The sequence below is a fragment of the Pelmatolapia mariae genome, linkage group LG17 (genome assembly GCF_036321145.2).
Source record: "Pelmatolapia mariae isolate MD_Pm_ZW linkage group LG17, Pm_UMD_F_2, whole genome shotgun sequence".
NCBI classification, from domain to species: domain Eukaryota; kingdom Metazoa; phylum Chordata; class Actinopteri; order Cichliformes; family Cichlidae; genus Pelmatolapia; species Pelmatolapia mariae.
The window spans coordinates 27,120,511-27,137,352 of NC_086242.1; the positions used below are offsets into that span (position 1 = coordinate 27,120,511).

General features: G+C 38.1%; 1 protein-coding gene across 1 annotated transcript in view; it reads left to right on the forward strand.

Annotated features, from left to right (window-relative positions):
• Positions 1–7,741: 7,741 nt before the first annotated feature.
• LOC134646673 (tensin-3-like) overlaps positions 7,742–16,842 on the forward strand; it is a 45,414-nt gene continuing 36,313 nt past the window's right edge. Inside the window, exons 1-7 of the mRNA XM_063500536.2 lie at positions 7,742–7,822; positions 8,082–8,194; positions 9,071–9,131; positions 9,227–9,302; positions 9,874–10,003; positions 10,232–10,297; positions 14,786–14,890. Of these exons, the coding sequence (XP_063356606.2) occupies positions 7,767–7,822; positions 8,082–8,194; positions 9,071–9,131; positions 9,227–9,302; positions 9,874–10,003; positions 10,232–10,297; positions 14,786–14,890 (607 nt within the window). The 5' untranslated portion in view covers positions 7,742–7,766. The remainder of the gene's footprint in view (positions 7,823–8,081; positions 8,195–9,070; positions 9,132–9,226; positions 9,303–9,873; positions 10,004–10,231; positions 10,298–14,785; positions 14,891–16,842) is intronic.

Consider the following 16,842-nt stretch of genomic DNA (forward strand, 5'->3'; position numbering starts at 1 on the left):
TAAAAGTATCTTTTTACTGGTATTAATGATCTTTAATTTTTCAACACAGATTTAAAATTGTTCTGTCGATAATATTTGTGTTAAATGCCGTACAGGTCTTATTAATCAATAACCCGTCATCTGGCGCCATCTAGTGGAAAATGGACGTTATTATTGAGATATTGCCGACACTATGTTATCATAGTCGTTGTACTGTTTTTTCATTATACATATTGTCCTCCTAACCCCGATTTACCATAACGATCAGTGATCAGTCTCTGGTAAAGCACTATGAAATGCATTTAATCTGTATGAAACTGGCTATAGAATAAATTTGTTAGTGTCCAATAGAACCAAAAATATGTGTTTAAAATGCTATTGCAGTAAAATGTAAGCATCCACTGAAGTAGCCACATCAGTGCTAAAACATTGTGCTATTTATCTAGTGGTGGGTCTTGCATACATTAGATTTAACATTACAACTGTTCAACTGCATGCAAAACAGTCATTTTTCACCAACTATTGAGTTTTACAAGTCAAATCAACCTAACTCAGTTTATTTGTATAACCCATTATCACACATGAAGGTTCAAAGGGTTTGACAGACATAAATCATACAAGCAACAATTTAAGAAGTGAAGTTACAAGATAAATCATATCTTAGAGGACTCTGTTTCTCCACTCTCTAGTTTAAAAAAATGTGAATAGTTAACATTGAAATGTTGGGAGATTATGCAGTAGATTTGAATAGAGTTACCCTGGAGTGGAGATAACAGAACAAACATTTTTGTCAGCTCCCATGTGTGTTGCTCGCTGTTTTTTTAAGAGTACTGTGATTGGATTGTTCCAGCTGTCTTTTTCGCAAACAGGGGTGGACACACAGTGAAGTCACACTGCAGTCCAACAGAGGGCAAAGTGCAAGCAGTGCTGTAACAGTGCAGTTTATCACGCTCTCTCTTGCTCTCCATTCCTCCCTCCTCCCACCTCCTGTGAAGTCTCTCTCTCTCTCTCACACACACACACACATATATGTACACAGACTTTCACTCATCAGGCTGTACATTTGACTTCTTGTTTGCAGCACCAGAGGCCGAGGTAAGCCTGTTCCTGTTCTCTCTTAACACGTTACAGTAAGTGTGCGGCAGTGTTAACCAGCACCCTGCTTTCCCGCTTGAAAGCTTTCCTTGAAATTCAGTAGCCTCTGATGCTGGTCCAAAACACTTTAGTGGTAGCATGTGATGGATGGTAAATTCAAAACGGGGGGCTAGGATTACCACTCCCACGCAGACGCAAAGATTAACCCACTGACACATTAAGACACTGAACCCCAGGAGACGTGTTTCCACTGGGCTTTAGTCCGTCTTAAGTCATTTAATCTTATATTAAGTCTTAAAATCTTGCCTACATTGCCAGTGGGGCTGTGATAATTCCACTCATTTCCAATGCTAACAACTTGCTTTGAGAATTCCTTTGAGTGAAGTGACATGATTTTGATACAAATGTTGCTGCAGGATTCAATTCAGTGTATCTCTGGGTTGGGGTGGGAGAATGTGTAAGAAAATAAAAAAATCTCTGTGGGGATCAGTTGGACTAAAGGGAGATTAGCTTAAAGCTCAGGACAAAGGGGACTTTAACGGAGAGCACAGGATTGGACAATAGATCCTGACCACCACAACCATGGTGGGACATCGCTGTCAATTTCACTTGTGGTATTTTGTGCAAACACTTTCAATTTCAAACAGCCCGTTTGGCTGAGTTAACAAATCAAACCCTGGCTCTGCTCCTTCTGCATTTAGGAGGGAAGTCTTTCACTTGTGAGGAGAAAAATAGAGAAATAAAGATGGCTAATCCATTTTGAAATGCCTTCCTTTAAAAGGGGAAAGAGAGGCTGTAATTGGATGTGACCAGTTTGGGCTCCCTATGGCAACATGTGTATATGCATGTGTGCGGTTAAGTCGCACACTTCCGTTTGTTTTGCTTCCACAGGCGGAGCGCGGACAAATTTAGATTGCAGCAGTCTTAAAACGTTGGAAAAACAGCCCAGAAATACATCATTGGAGAGCAGTCACTCATTAAGATTGTTTGCCCAACCCTGTCAGAAAGGGCTCACTCGAAAACAGCAGTGCAACAAGTCCAGTTCACAGACATTTAAGATTTAAACCACCACGCTGTATATGTATGCGTGCATTCTGAGGCCAACGGGTCCCTGAGCTCAGATGTGTAAAAGCCCCCACCCCTCCACCCCAGCCCCTCAGTCTTTTTGGTGTGTGTAGTAGTTTAATGATTCTTGGTTACCTTTATGGCTGAGTAGTTTTTTTTATTTTTTATCTCTTTATAGTAATTTTGTAACTCTATCTGATTTGTATCTCATTTTAAGCATTAGCTATCTCTTTTTAGTCCTTTTTTTGTCTTTGTGTTGTTCTTAGTCTGTCTTTATGTTTTTGCATCTTCTCCCCTTGGTTTTTGGTACTCCGGCTTCAACCCACAGTAGAAAGACATGGAGTTAGTGTGGTTACGTTAATTGGTGACTCTAAATTTCCCACAGGTGTGAATGAAAATAGTCGTCTGTCTCTAGGTGTTGGCCTGTTGGTCTGTCCAGGGTGTACCCCACCTGTTGGGCTGTGGTACCTGAGATAGGCTGTAGCAGCCTATTGCTTCTGCTTTAGTGGTTTTGTGTCTCTTTGGAGTCATTTTGCATCAATGTCAGCTCATTTTGCATCTCTTTGCAATTTGTTCATGTCTGTTTGCACTTATTTTGCATCTCTCTGCTGCCATTTAGTCTTTAGAGGCTACAGTAAAGCTATCAGCTATCCTAGCATATTCATTTCTTTCATTGTTGAAGAACTGTAGATTCTCAGGTTCAGTCTTGTGCAGCTTGTGATTTACAAATCCTGGTCCTTTGCCGGTCTTTTTTGCTTACTACACTCAAAATTGGAGACAACATAATAAAAAAAAAAAAACTGTATCATTCTCCAAAACGTCCTGAAGACTTTTTTTTGACTCAGTTCTTGGACACACAGCATAACTTAGAGCTTAATTTTTGGCAGCTAAATTTAAAAATTGTAGTTCCTTTAATGACGCAGGCTGCTGCTGCAGTAGATTATTCCTGTATGTTGTTTCAATGAAAATGCCTGTCTCTGTTTACTTTGCTGTGGTCACATGGTCAAGATAAAAGCAGGTCAACCACTGCTCTTGTCACACTAATTTCTCTTCTACTGTGTGTGGGTATCACTCCTGTAGACATACATGGGCATGAATGTAATTTCCATGCTCCATATACTCATATAACCCCTCTGAAAACACAGAATTATCCGGATTTAAGAATGGGCAAAGAAATCACATTGTTTCGGATCTCAAATTATATTGTGTGGAAAAACATAAAAAAAAATTTTTGAACAGAAGGCTAGATTATCCTATAGACTATCCAATGGATTTTAAAGGGTAGACCTTTTATTTCTTTGTTCTAATTTTAATATAATTTTGTATGTGCAGCTTTTCAGCTTAACCTTTCACACTTTCACAACTGACAATAAACATATATATATATATATAAACATATTATTTTACACTTTAAACCAACAGTCAAACGATACCTCTCTGCTATTGCTTTTAACATGTTTTAATATATATTTTTTGGTATTGTCCTGTTCGCTGCACATTTTTGTTTTGTTGTGTCAGCTGCAGCACTGTTATAAACAAAATAAAGACATAACATAATTAGCATTGGGCTACTAACTAGCAAAATTAGCCATCTATTCCTAGTAAATGTCAGGCTACAGTTCACCTCGCCATGTCTACATTTGGTGAACCTAACCTAGTATCACTATCTAATAGTTACTGAATTGTAAATATGACAAGATAGTAGCCTTTTTTGTCGCTGTTGGACTTCTAAACAGCTTGTGTTCCAAAGATAAATAAGATCAACATGGCGCCTGTGACATGACCCTGTGGTTTGGGAAGATCCATTTTAAAGCCTTGAATTGAGCAATTTCAAACTTTTAAACGAGGGGTGATGAGTTCTTACTTTGAAACGGCACATTCATTGGTTGAGCATGTCAAGGATGATTCTTCTCTGAAATTCTTAGAAATTCATGAAAATTGACATAATGTTCTCTCGTTGACCTGAAAGTAACAGTAAAACCCATAAACTTAAAATATTTACTGAGGTCATAGAAGATGGAAGCTGCCTTTTTCTAACTACAGGTTATATCCACTTATCCACTATATCACTGTCAATAACTTTGATGAAGAATTCTATAACTTATTACAATATTTGCATTAATGTGACAAAATTTTGATATGTGACTTGCTGAGTTGTTAACATCATATATGGTCTAAAAATGGTGTCAAAAGTAAATATCTAAAACATGTTATTAAGGACAGAAAGCTACTTCTACATTTTATACTAATGTTACATGTGTAATATAGTATGAATATTAGTTGCTGTCCACATAGTGAAGTGTTAGTTAGCAAAAAGCATTTTTAGTAGTAAATCTCATCAGGTTCAAAACATTTATTTATACACTTGAAATGGATATCAACATGTTTAAAAACTCTAAGAGGTGCTACTGTCTTTCTAGAATTATCATTTTTAGTACCCACTTGTTCCTATTTTAAAGAGAAACTGAGTGAAATGACTGACTTTGTCAGCTAAATAACGGAACAGAAAACAAAGTAGCATAGCTAGTCAAAAAGTTCCTGCTGATATGACTTTTCTTTTTTCGAAATATAGGGCCAGTAATGCTTAAAACTTAAAAAAAGACCTTTGACAAGCTGTTCCAGTCATGAGACTGAAAACAGCTCAGTCACATTTTCCATGTCTTGTCAGAATCAGTGTTTTCAGGTTTAGTGCTGATGAGTAATGAGGTTAAGATTTGGTGTTTGTGGCTCATTGTTAACTCTTCTGTGGTTGCAAGATCAGTAAGGCTTCCAGTGACTAAGCTTTTGGTTGTCCATGACCTCGCTTTGTTTTAGCAACACATCATGTAAAAAGGCTTTGTAAGACTGATCGCATTTGAACTCAGTCCCATGCTGTGTAAGCTGAAATGCAGAAGTGCAGCCGATGTGACACAAGCAAGTCTCACTTCTCCAAATTTTCTTTAGCTATTCTTTTTTTCACCCCCTGTATCACTACTTGGGTCTTTGCAGGCACCTGTGTGACTGAAACCAACTATGGAGGAAGCACATAGAATGGATCTGACCTACATCACTGAACGTATCATCACCATATACTCCCCTCCCGGGTGTCCAGAGGAGATCTATCTGCAGAACCTATGGGAGATTATTCCCATGCTGCAGTCCAAGCATGGACAAAACTACATGGTGAGACAAGTAGATGAGATAAAGATAGCAGAAGAATTTTATTTTTAAAGGTAATTGAAAAGCAAACCAAACTGATTCAGAGATTTGAGAGACAGTGGCCTGCTTTTATAAAAGAATTAAATATAATTTAAACAATTATGAAGCTTCCCATTCGTACATTCAGTTGTTTTACTCATTTCTTTATTCCAAAACAATATGGAAAGCATCAAAACAACCATATAACACAAATCAAATGCATACTATGAGAAACTTAAAACATTTTATTTAGTTTATCATTTTTTCTCATTACACTCTTCCTTTCGTTGTAGTATAATTTGTCTTATGTTTGGAAGTCTTTGTTTTCTGTCCTTGAATGACTGGATATGTTTTATAAGTTACATATAACTCTATATTAGGATAAATATTATAAAAGTTCCGTACTTGACCTTGCTTCCCTAATCATCATGTTCCTCATACCTAGATGCAAACATTCAGGTAACTGTAAGGTTAAATGTTAGTTAATAAATGTTAAACCACAGAAAAATCTTGCATGCAACCAGCAGAAGTGATTTATTTATTTTATCTCATGCAAACAACCCTTTTTTCAGCTCATCAACCTCTCCCGGAAGCATGACACTGTGAGCAGAATCAACTACAAGGTAATTCTAATGCACTCAGTTTAAATGTCACAATGTAAAACTGTAAGCAGGTACAATAGCGCAAGTGGGGCTTTTTCCGTCAGGTTTTGGACACGGGATGGGTGGATCTCTTGGCTCCCAGCCTGGATCAGATCATCAGTGTGTGCACAGCGATAGAGAACTGGCTGAACGCCCATCTAAAGCATGTCCTCGTGTTACACTGCAGGGTAAACATCACTGTAGTCACCGACACTGGCATGTTCTCTAAAGGCATTTGTGCGATGTACGTAAGCACCTAAACTTTATTTATCCTGAGCTTTTGACTGTCCCTAACAGGGAGGAAAAGGCCGACTTGGAGTTTTGGTGGCATCCTACATTCACTTCACCTCCATCTCAGCCAGGTAACACTGACTTTTTAAACAGCAGGGAAAGTTTCTGCTGTGCTGGATATTGGTTGTGCATAGGGACTAAATAACTGCACTGCCATTATGTAAAACAAAGCAATATCACATATCTTAGGTCTCATCTTACACTAGTCTCCTTGGGGTGGAGTTAATATAAAGGGATCTAGATCACCCTAGTCATCATACTGGGTTCAGGCCATATTTGTTTATAAAATGTAGCCTGCTGTCAGTTTTCAAGGTTTTTCAAAGGAGTTCATCCTACAGCAAGATAATAGGCCAGGGGTGGGCAACTCCAGGCCTTGAGGGCCGGTGTCCTGCAGGTTTTAGATGTGTCCTTGATCCAACACAGCTGATTCAAATGGCTAAACAACCTCCTCAACATGTCCTGAAGTTCTCCAGAGGCTTGGTTGCCCAACACCGGTCTAGGCTTTATATGAGAGAAGTGTTACACATCTCCAGGGTCAAACCTTAAGTTGGTTTTTGGATGAACTAGAGAGAAGAGTGAAACTAAGCAGGTCTAAAACATTTTTGAGACCTTCTGCAACAGTGTTAGTATGAACTTTTTTGTTTCATTTTGGTGTTTGGCTGCTGAACTCACTCACATCTTATGTTCTGAAATAAATCAAGAAACTATGCACGGATAGCTGGATCAATAAACTGTCTTTTAAAATTTGGGATCAGGCCTAAACACAGGCCTCTTTTCTTCTTGGGAGTATAACCTTAAATTTTGATAGAGATATTGAAGTTTTGCAAAGGATTCATCCTAAATTCTCATAAAATGGACTTCTCGGAGTGATGCAAAAAGAATATTTTCATATGTTGTTGTGTCCAAAAAACCTTTCAGGTTCTGGACTTCCCATGTTGGTAATGTTATCTCTGATTACATCAAAGTGCAGGAAATGGAGCTGTGAAGTATTGCGCCAGTAGTGACATTTACTGCTGGACATGTTTGCAGATCAAAGAGTGCTGACTGAACAATAGACAGAGGGAATAGTGGCTGATCTGCTGCGTGTCTCCACCAGGCAAAGGGCAGCACGGCTGACAGTAGAGACTTTGAACTGTGATTATGTTTGATTTTTGGGCAGGGATCCTGTTTCTGTTGGACACCAGTGAATACATTTACACCGACTCTGAGCAAACACAAGAGCCTTCATAGCATCATCCTATAGCTTATGTGTGATTTTATGGTCCACAGCTGAACTATTAAAATGATGTCCTTGTTTTGCCACATCTTATTATGGCATGTTGGGAAAGTTCAATTTGAGGCAAATCACTAAAAAAAATGCAGAAAAAGAGGAAACTTCAGACACGTTGACAGTGCATGTGTTCCATACTTGAACAGCTCACTCTTATACATATATATATACATCAACATGAAACACTAGAACATTATCTAAAAATGTGTCTGTCTCTCAGTGCAGACCTTTCCCTCGACCATTTCGCCATGAGGAGGTTCTACAATGACACGCTCTCTGCTCTTATGACCCCTTCACAGAAACGGTAAAGATTTGCATGACTGATTCCTGGAGGTCAAAGTTCAACTGTGGTTCAACTCTAAACCTCTGCTCTGTGACCAAAACATCTGCCATTGACCTCAGATCGCATGCTCATTGATCACCTGATTGACCGTTTTGTGAAACAGTTAACATAATAAAGCTACTGTGAACCAATGGAACCAGGGAATTCAGTGAAAATCTAACTATACTGTCTTCCATTTCTAATAATGTTATAGATACAGACTTTCTTTCTGCTTTTTCAGGTATGTATGGATGCTGGGCAGCATATTAAAAGGCAGACTAAAGATGTCTCCTTCTCCATCTTTCCTGCTCTGTGTTGTTCTTTATAGTCTCCCCAAACTAAGACCAGATGGAGGTAAGCAGCACAAACAGGTTTGGCATTTTAGCTCATGCAATCCTGATTCTTTTTTTCTTTTTTTTCTTTTTTTTTCAATTAGTTGTGACCATATATTTAACCTGGGATAGCTGGGCTAGCAAAGCACATTTGTAGTTCACTATAAGATTATGGGACGCAGATATTAGCTGATTAAAAACAGACTTAAGACACACCCCAAAAAACTGAATGTATAACTCAACAAGGTAAACTTGTGCATAACTTTATGGCTTATTAAAATGAAAACAGGTGAGCTAAATAAACATTGAAAGTGAAAAAGTAGCCATAGAAATCAAAACCTTTTTTTATACCAGTCTGTTTATTTCAGCCATTTTGACATGAAAATCTATGGATTTTTTGTTTTGGAGCGAGCCTCAAGTGGTTATTTCACCAACTGCAGTTTGTGGCATTTCCTTGCAATGTAGAGGAAGGAGAGATGTGATTTGAGCCTTTATGAGCCTAGCAAGATACCCATTGTTTTAATCTAGAGATCCTCAACACCTCGATCAGATCTTTACACATAACATGACACAATTTCAAAATTCAGCAAGGTAGTGAAAACCAAGGTGAGCCTTGCATGTTATTGTAACAGAAAATGAAAAAAATTCAGTAAATGGATTCTTAGGGTTCTCTGAGTGTTCCTAGTGTAAGGCTGTGTGCCCAGCCTGTACACCAAAGACTGCTGCTGTCCACTGTGAAGTGCTTGAAAAGTGACGGTCTAAGTCTTTACCTTGCTATATAAAGTGCCTTGGAGTCACTGTTGTTGTGAACTTGCTTTATCTGTCTATCTTTAGTCAAAGTTTTCTTAAACTACCCTATTTAACTGGAATTATAATATCTCTGTTGATGTTGTCTCAGGATGTTTCCTGTTCCTGAGGGTCTACCAAAGTCTACAAGCTGTTTGCACGTCTCCAATTTAGTAAGAAATACATAATTTACACACAGTAAACACAGTAACCGTGGAGCTTACATAAAGCATAAGGTACTAATATATGCATCTCATGTTCATCTCAGCCATGTTAATGCAGCTGAGACAGATCGCCTCTACATTGTGCTTCAGCCCGCTCAGCTGCTCAAAGGGGACATCATGGTGAGTTGTGATACTCTGTATATTTAGATTTTTATCAGCTAACTGATGAGCAGATGTTTACACAAGAGTAAGGAGCTATTGTTTAATTTTGTAAACAATTTTTTGAACATGTGTTGATTTTGAATTTTTCATTCTTCAAGAAATATGAACTTTCATGAATGAAAAGTTTACTAAAACTTTTCACCTGAATTGAATGCTCCCCCTGTGGACTGGTTTTTGAATATCTAGCCCCATATCTAACCCCTCCGGCACTATTACTACTACTACTAATAATAATAAACATTTCTGTAATTGGAGGACACATCTGTGTTGCATTATTTGAATATTACACTTGCAGTTACGGTTTTAATGGTTTATTTGTGCATCTGCATGAGTGTACATTTTTTTACTTGAGCACCAACAGGACAAGTTAAACAGAATTGACCATTCTGTCTAATGCCAGATCCAAACCTATCTTTGTTTTAATCTGCCTAAATTTTAAATGTAACTTTTAAAAAACTCTTTACAAAAAATGAACAGTCATGTTTTATTTTTTATTTGTTTTTATTATCGTCTCACTGTCTGTTTGTAGGTGGTTTGTTATGACAAAAACAGCCGGTCAGCCAGTCGTCAGGTCGTCTTCCGGCTACAGTTTCATACGGGCCTCATATCTGGACACGCCCTCACTTTCTCAAAGGCGGACCTTGACTGTGCCAGAGAAGGTATTTATGACCTGCTACCTCAGCCTACACACTGCCAGGTGCTGTCTTAGTGCCGCGCCACTATCAAGCTTAATCAGTAACTGATAAATCTATCAGCCAGTCTGCTCTCCATCTACCTGAACTAACCCTGGAACCATATCAGCTCTGCAGGTGTGAAGGACACATGGAAATATGCATAGAATGCCAAGTTAACTGTCCAGCTCTCTGATCTCTCCCTTAACATTCCAGATGCCCGGTTCCCAGAAGATGGAAAAGTAGAGCTGCTATTCTCTGAAAGTCCTGAAAAAATTGCAGGTAGGCTGTCTCTCACAAAAAACTTTCCTTTGATGTGTTCTTCAGTAAAGCTTGTATATGCATAATCATAATTCTGGTTAAAATATGATGCAGGTGTTGCAGTTTCTGGTGGATATTAAGAATTCTCATTGAGCCAGCTAAAGTCTTTTGATCCTGTTTAGAAACATAAAACATTTTTATATACTCCACCACTCATTAAAAGCAGATCGTTTGGCAGCTGCCATTTGCAGAATAACTACAGTACTGTTCAAAACTCCTGATCCACTCCTCATTTCTTTATATTTTTTTACGAAATAGAAAAAAGATTTAGCACTTTATTGAAATATTTGCACAAGTATGGAAATACAGGATATAAGGAAAAAACTGAGTTTGTGCAATTCTAATAAGCTTGAAAATCAATATTTGCTATGACAGCTTATTCTTCAACGCAGCTTGAGCTCTCTTAGGCAAGCTTGGGTGTAATTTCTTAAGTAGTCTCCAGGAATAGTTATCCTCTTCAAGGACATTCAAAGCTCTTCTTTGAATGTTGGCTGACTTCTGTTCTCTGTCAAGATGAGCCCACACTGCTTCGATAATGTGGAAGTACATTATCGAAGCAGTGTGGGGAGGCCAGCCTGGGGAGGCCAGTTCATGACTGAGAATATTCCGTTTTTCTATCCAGGTATGCTTTTACTCCACTGGCAGTGTGTTTGGGATCATTGTTGTGCTGAAAAACTAAGCTGTTGCCAATCAGATGCTTTTCAGATGATACCAGATGGTTGATCAAAAACAGCTGGTGCTTTTCTGTTTTCATATTTCCATCGGTGTTGTCAGAATCTTCAACACCACTGGCTGAAATGCAGCTCCAAACCATGACAGAGCCTCCACCAATGAGTCAGACTTTCTTCTAAAAACGTTCTAAGGCTTTCAGATGCCTGGAAAACTATTGCTCTAGAGCACTTTGGCTCCTTGGAAGGAAAATATAAAGCAATACTATATACCAAGATACATTGTACTGTATCTTAAAAGAAATGTATTTGCAGGTCTCAAGCAAAAGTAGGCTTGCACATATTCTTCTTCATATAAGACTTGATCTGACTCACGAATGTACTAGTGCCAAGTTAACGCTGCGTGACAGTTGTCCTAGAGGAGCATAGACATAGTGGGTCAGTACCGCACATGGGTATTAGTGTCAGGGTAGAAAGAAATTACTCATATGAAAGCATTACTCATACACAGATTCCTAGAAGTCAAGCATACTGTTAGATCAAGTCAAGTCAAGCTCACCTGCACTGATTTAATTGCCAAACCACATTTGCCTTTTTTTTAAATATATATACTTTTGGCTCAGCTTGTACCCTTGCACTGGATTTCACAAATAAATAAATGCTATATCACCTTAGCTTGCCCACAGTTTCTGTGTGCCTTTAAGCAACTTTGCAACTCATCCCCACTCCAAATTTGGAGTTGAATAATTCTGGAACAGCACCAATAACATTAGCATCACCAGCTCCTTGTTCACTGTTTGCTGCAGTCTTTTAAATCTCACTGGCCTAGCGATGGAGAAAGTGAGATGAAATATTTGGTGTCTTACAGAAGCAGAGGAAGTTTTTTTTGTTTTTTGTTTTTTTAAATAGTATTTGATTGCAGCCTTTATTACAGGCATTTATAATTCAGGTCACAGAACACACTGCATATCACCACACTAGCTATGAGAAAATATGTCTTGCTACTCTTTAAATCAGTAATAACACAATAAGATACAGAAAAGATTAGATTAGATTGTTAATGCCAGATCCAGAGTCAGTGTTCTTTAATCAGTCTTGGAGTCATTACTCCAAATAAGTAGCACATTACACATTAGTTATTATTTACTAATTATTACTAACTAATGTGTAATTATGTGTTAAATTATTCAGTTACTTCCTGGAGAAAGTAATTTCTTACACTACTTTAGTGTTATTCTGTAACAGGACATGAAATGCACCGTTGTATAATTATTAGTTAACAGTACAAAAGTTATGCTAGAGTCCCACACACTGACACAAATCTCTATCCTGAGGATGAGGACGCACAAGGTCTTTCTTTTAGTGTTTATATATCAACACAAAACCCAACAGCAAAGTTGAAAAGCAGCACAAAGAGCACTTCACAGCCATCCTCACAGCGACTGTACTGGAAATGGAAGCTACAAAGTCCTACTGCTACCTGTTACCTGTTTGAGTTTAGGTGATAGCTGCTTGTCTGGGGTCAGCATTCAGCTTAACACTTGAATTAAATTGATAATCCAAAAAAATGAAACATATACTCTACTGTGATATGCTTTTTTCATATATTACCAATAAAAGTAATAAAATAGTGGAAATTTACAAAGAACATATTGATTCCATGTTAAGTTAGATAGTAACTCTGTATTATTACATTTTTAATGTTTAAATTACTAAAAATGAGTAATCTTTGTATGGATTGTGCATTTTGTTGTGTAACAGCTCTTTGCTTTTGTATATGTGTTTGTGAGCTGTCATGAAGTGTGGAATCAGAAGAATGCAAATGCGGTAATGCGGTAACCAGCAGATTAAACCAAAAACTAACCTTTAATTAAGTCTGTAATACAGTAAAGCAAATGTCCACAGAGGGAAAAGTAAAAATCCAAAATTCTGCAGAAAAGAGGGAGCAGATGAGGAGAGCTTAACAGATGATCTGAAAAAGAACAACAGAAATTGGCTATAAATACACACTTAAAGGAACCAGGCAGGGTTGAAATTAATCAAGACAGTGATGCAAAAGAAGCAAAAAATGCAAGACAGAAGACTACCTAAATAAAAGAGGAAGTGAGAAACAACAACTGAAATAGAGATAGACAGAGACAAGAACTTTATAGAATGAATAACCTGAAGGTCCACACAGAAAAAGCACTGAGGGAACAAGTTAAACAACTTAAACTCTAGCATAAGGACTGCATTAAATGTATACTTCCAAGCGTTCCTGCAAAGTCTCACATTTTGACACATAAGATGAAATCCAATGGTGATGATAAAACAAGACACTTAGACAAGTATTGCAACCAGCTATACAACATGCCTACTTGTAATTTGTTTGATTGTTGTGTAGCCTTTGATGACATATAGATAACCTTTTAGAGTTTTCATTTTCAGTTTTTCAAGCATCAGCGCTGCCAGTCAAACAAACTATGTTTAGTCATTTGCTCCAGAGCTGCAGTTAGCTAGTCAAATCACATTATAAATATGTTCCAAGAGGAAATGAAGAAGAAAATGAGCTTAGTAAAGGATAGCTAGCTTTGCTCATGCTAATGGCTAATAAAAACTATGCTAGATCTTTTTTGGGGGTGTTTCTATGGCAATCATACCAGCAATGATATGCCCCAAAATGTCACTTATCACACCCATCTTTAAGCACTGAAATATGTCTATCATAACTTAACTTCAGTCAGCTTGGCTTACAGACTGGTCAGTCTGCAACCTAATGGCAACATTTGGACTTTGTTCGAAGTTTTAAAATGGTTTTCAGTAATAGCTCTCTAACTTTTCTTTGGATTTTGGCCACTTTTCTATTAATTTTAAGTGAAAATAAGTGGCAACAGGTCCTTTGGAGTAATGAATCCAAATTTGGAATTCAGGATCATGACAGTGACCCCAAACACATTGCCAGTGCAGTAAAAGCATACCTTAGCTTAGTAATGCCCTTCAAGATGCCCGGAGAACTACTTCAGAAGACTACTTAACGAAATTATACCAAAGCTTGCCTAAGAGAGTTCAGACTGTGTTGAGGAATAAAGATTTTATACAATATCTTATACTGACTTTTATGTAGGACAGTTAGGTCAATTGATTATTCTAAATTGGCCATGAATGTGAGTATGAACTGTTTTTGTCTCTCTGTGATACCCCTCAGATATTCTGACTTTTATTTTCTTGTTTGGTGAAAAATCTTAAAAATCCAAACATGTAGCCTCTCTAATTGATGCAGCAAGACTATATTCATATTATTTGGATTAAAAGGCTGCACCAGGCTTCAATGTGTCTTTAATTCAAGCAGACAAGACAGGCGTCAAACTGAAGAATAACACACTCTGACACATTGTCTGTGAATGAAATGATCGGTCAGCCAGGTGGGGGCAGTGTTGGACACCACACCGGCCAAACTGGCCATCATCAACTGTAGTCACACTCCTTTCCTCTCAACAGGAAGCAATACACAGAGTTATCACACACACACACACACACACATCTGACAGGAATTCAGATTGTAGATACTGTGCACACAGGAAATACATACAGCCGGACTCACAAACACACACATCCAGACACACACAGATCTTAATGAGCTGATAGAAATCAGAGTCAAACCCAAAATAAGGCTCACAGCAATATTTGAAACAGATTTGCTGCAGGATCGGCTGTTGGGGATTTGCCCTAACACCAGTGTTTGAGTTTGTGTGTCTTGTTGTTGTTTCACTGACTCCTGACCAGCGCTGTTTGTCATGTGCAGGCAGAGAGCTGTGGCACAATGGACGCTCTGTGACAGTGGACTATGACACCTTGGACCCTTTGGTTAGACGAGACTCTTATCAGGACACATCTTGTCTAGAAACAGGTGAGGTGTATTTTAATATTTCTTAATCAGAAATTCCCCACATTCTTCTCCTTCTTTCAGTTTCTTTTCCTGTTTTTTGAATTTCTGTACTTCCTCTGAATTTATTATTAGCCAGGGTTGAACAGGATAACATTTTATCTGAATACCCCTTTTGGGAGATAGATTAGCTTGTCTTCACTGCTTTAACATAGTATATATAAATAAAACAAGAAAAAAACAATAAAGCTATGTCTGTGATAGAGAAGCGGTCGCAAAATAAACGTAAAAATAAACACATTTAAAAAAAAACGTTACACACATCTAAGCAGGTAGTGAACCAGTAAAGATGCAATTTCCATATGGGCACACAGATTACTTATTACTACCTGCTTTACAGCCACCCTGTCCAATGTTACAAAATCTAGGATTACATTATCCCTCTATATCGTGCTCATGTTCACACAAAGGCTTTTAATGAAATAAAGCAGACCAGTCTAAAGCATAAAAAATATCTGGGTTAACTTTGTCCAAAGTGAGAATTTGTGATTTATATTATTCACCCATTCACACACCTTTGTACAAGCCCTTGTTTCTACACCCAAGTAGAGCATTCACACTCCAATGGACACAGCAGAGAGCGCTTTGGGATTAAGTATTTTGCTTTGGGACACTTCGGCAGGTAGACTGGAGCAGCCAATGATCAAACCACCAACCTTCTGATTAGTAGATATATATATTTAATGTGTTTTTAAGTAATGTCCAATGTTAGATTTCACTGGGCAAGGACTGGTGGCCTTGCTTATCCAAATGGAATGGTGTAACTTTGTGTTGTTACTTTTTTAAAAGAAAACTTCTCTGACTTCAATGAACTCCCCTTCAATATTATATCCTTTTCCGTCTCCAGCTTTTATCACAGCCCATACTCTTAAATTGTGTCCTTGTAATCCTTTTATGGCTATCTGCGCCTCTACCATGTGAGTTGAATCTTCTGCAAAATAGAGACCCCCTGTATGCCATATTCCTGCCAAGAGCCTTTTCTCCAAGGGACCAATGTATGGTGCCCTGATTTGTTGATATCAAAAATAAGGAGAAGAATGTTCCTGTCCCCACTCCAAACCTGTTGTGCTGCCTTTGGACTAGAAAAGTATTTTGTTGACATTTGCTGAAAACTACTGGAATATTCCAGAGATACCCTTTAAATAATATGTATCTCAATTTGAAAGAGAAGGTGATGTTTGCTGTCTGAAGGTTGTGCTGAAAATGCAATTAAGAAAGTGGTCCAAGGAACATAGTTCTTCCAAGCAATCTGGAGATGGAAGAGACCATGCCTGCCAAATTTGCATCAAGCATATCTTTTGATTTTAAGGTCCAATCCCAGAATTTTTTATAAGGTGATGATATGTCAAATATTTATATATCTGTGTGTGTTTTGTAGCTTTTTTGGTAACCTTTCCATTACAGTACCTTTGGCTGTTATGTAGTAGTTAATACCCTTAGATCCCCGAGATTGTCTGTTTGGCCTTTGCTGTGGCCAGTCTTGTGGGTAATTGCCTGGTCATCAGTGTGACAGCTTACAACTGTTGTGGTCACAAAGGCCTCTTTGACATTCCTGGGAACGGGTGTAATGCCAATCTTTGAGAGCGCAGCCAGACCAGAGCTGTGTGTTTTGGAGGCGGTTGTGGGTTTTTAAACTTTTTTTATATGAAGTTTCCATTAGGTGGAATAAATGTGCGCACACAGGAAATAAACAATACAAAACAAGACCTCAAAATCGAGACAGCTGAAACAATCACTTGTAAGTGGAAGGTTAAGGTTTTGGTTCCAGCTGTTTTGCTAAACCTGCCCATGGTCAGCCATGTAATTTAGATAGAGCTTTTACAAGCGGCATGTAAACACACATAGACACACGCTCACATGAATGCAAATAAATAGCCATTACACGTTACACATAAGCGTAATGAAGGTGCAATGCC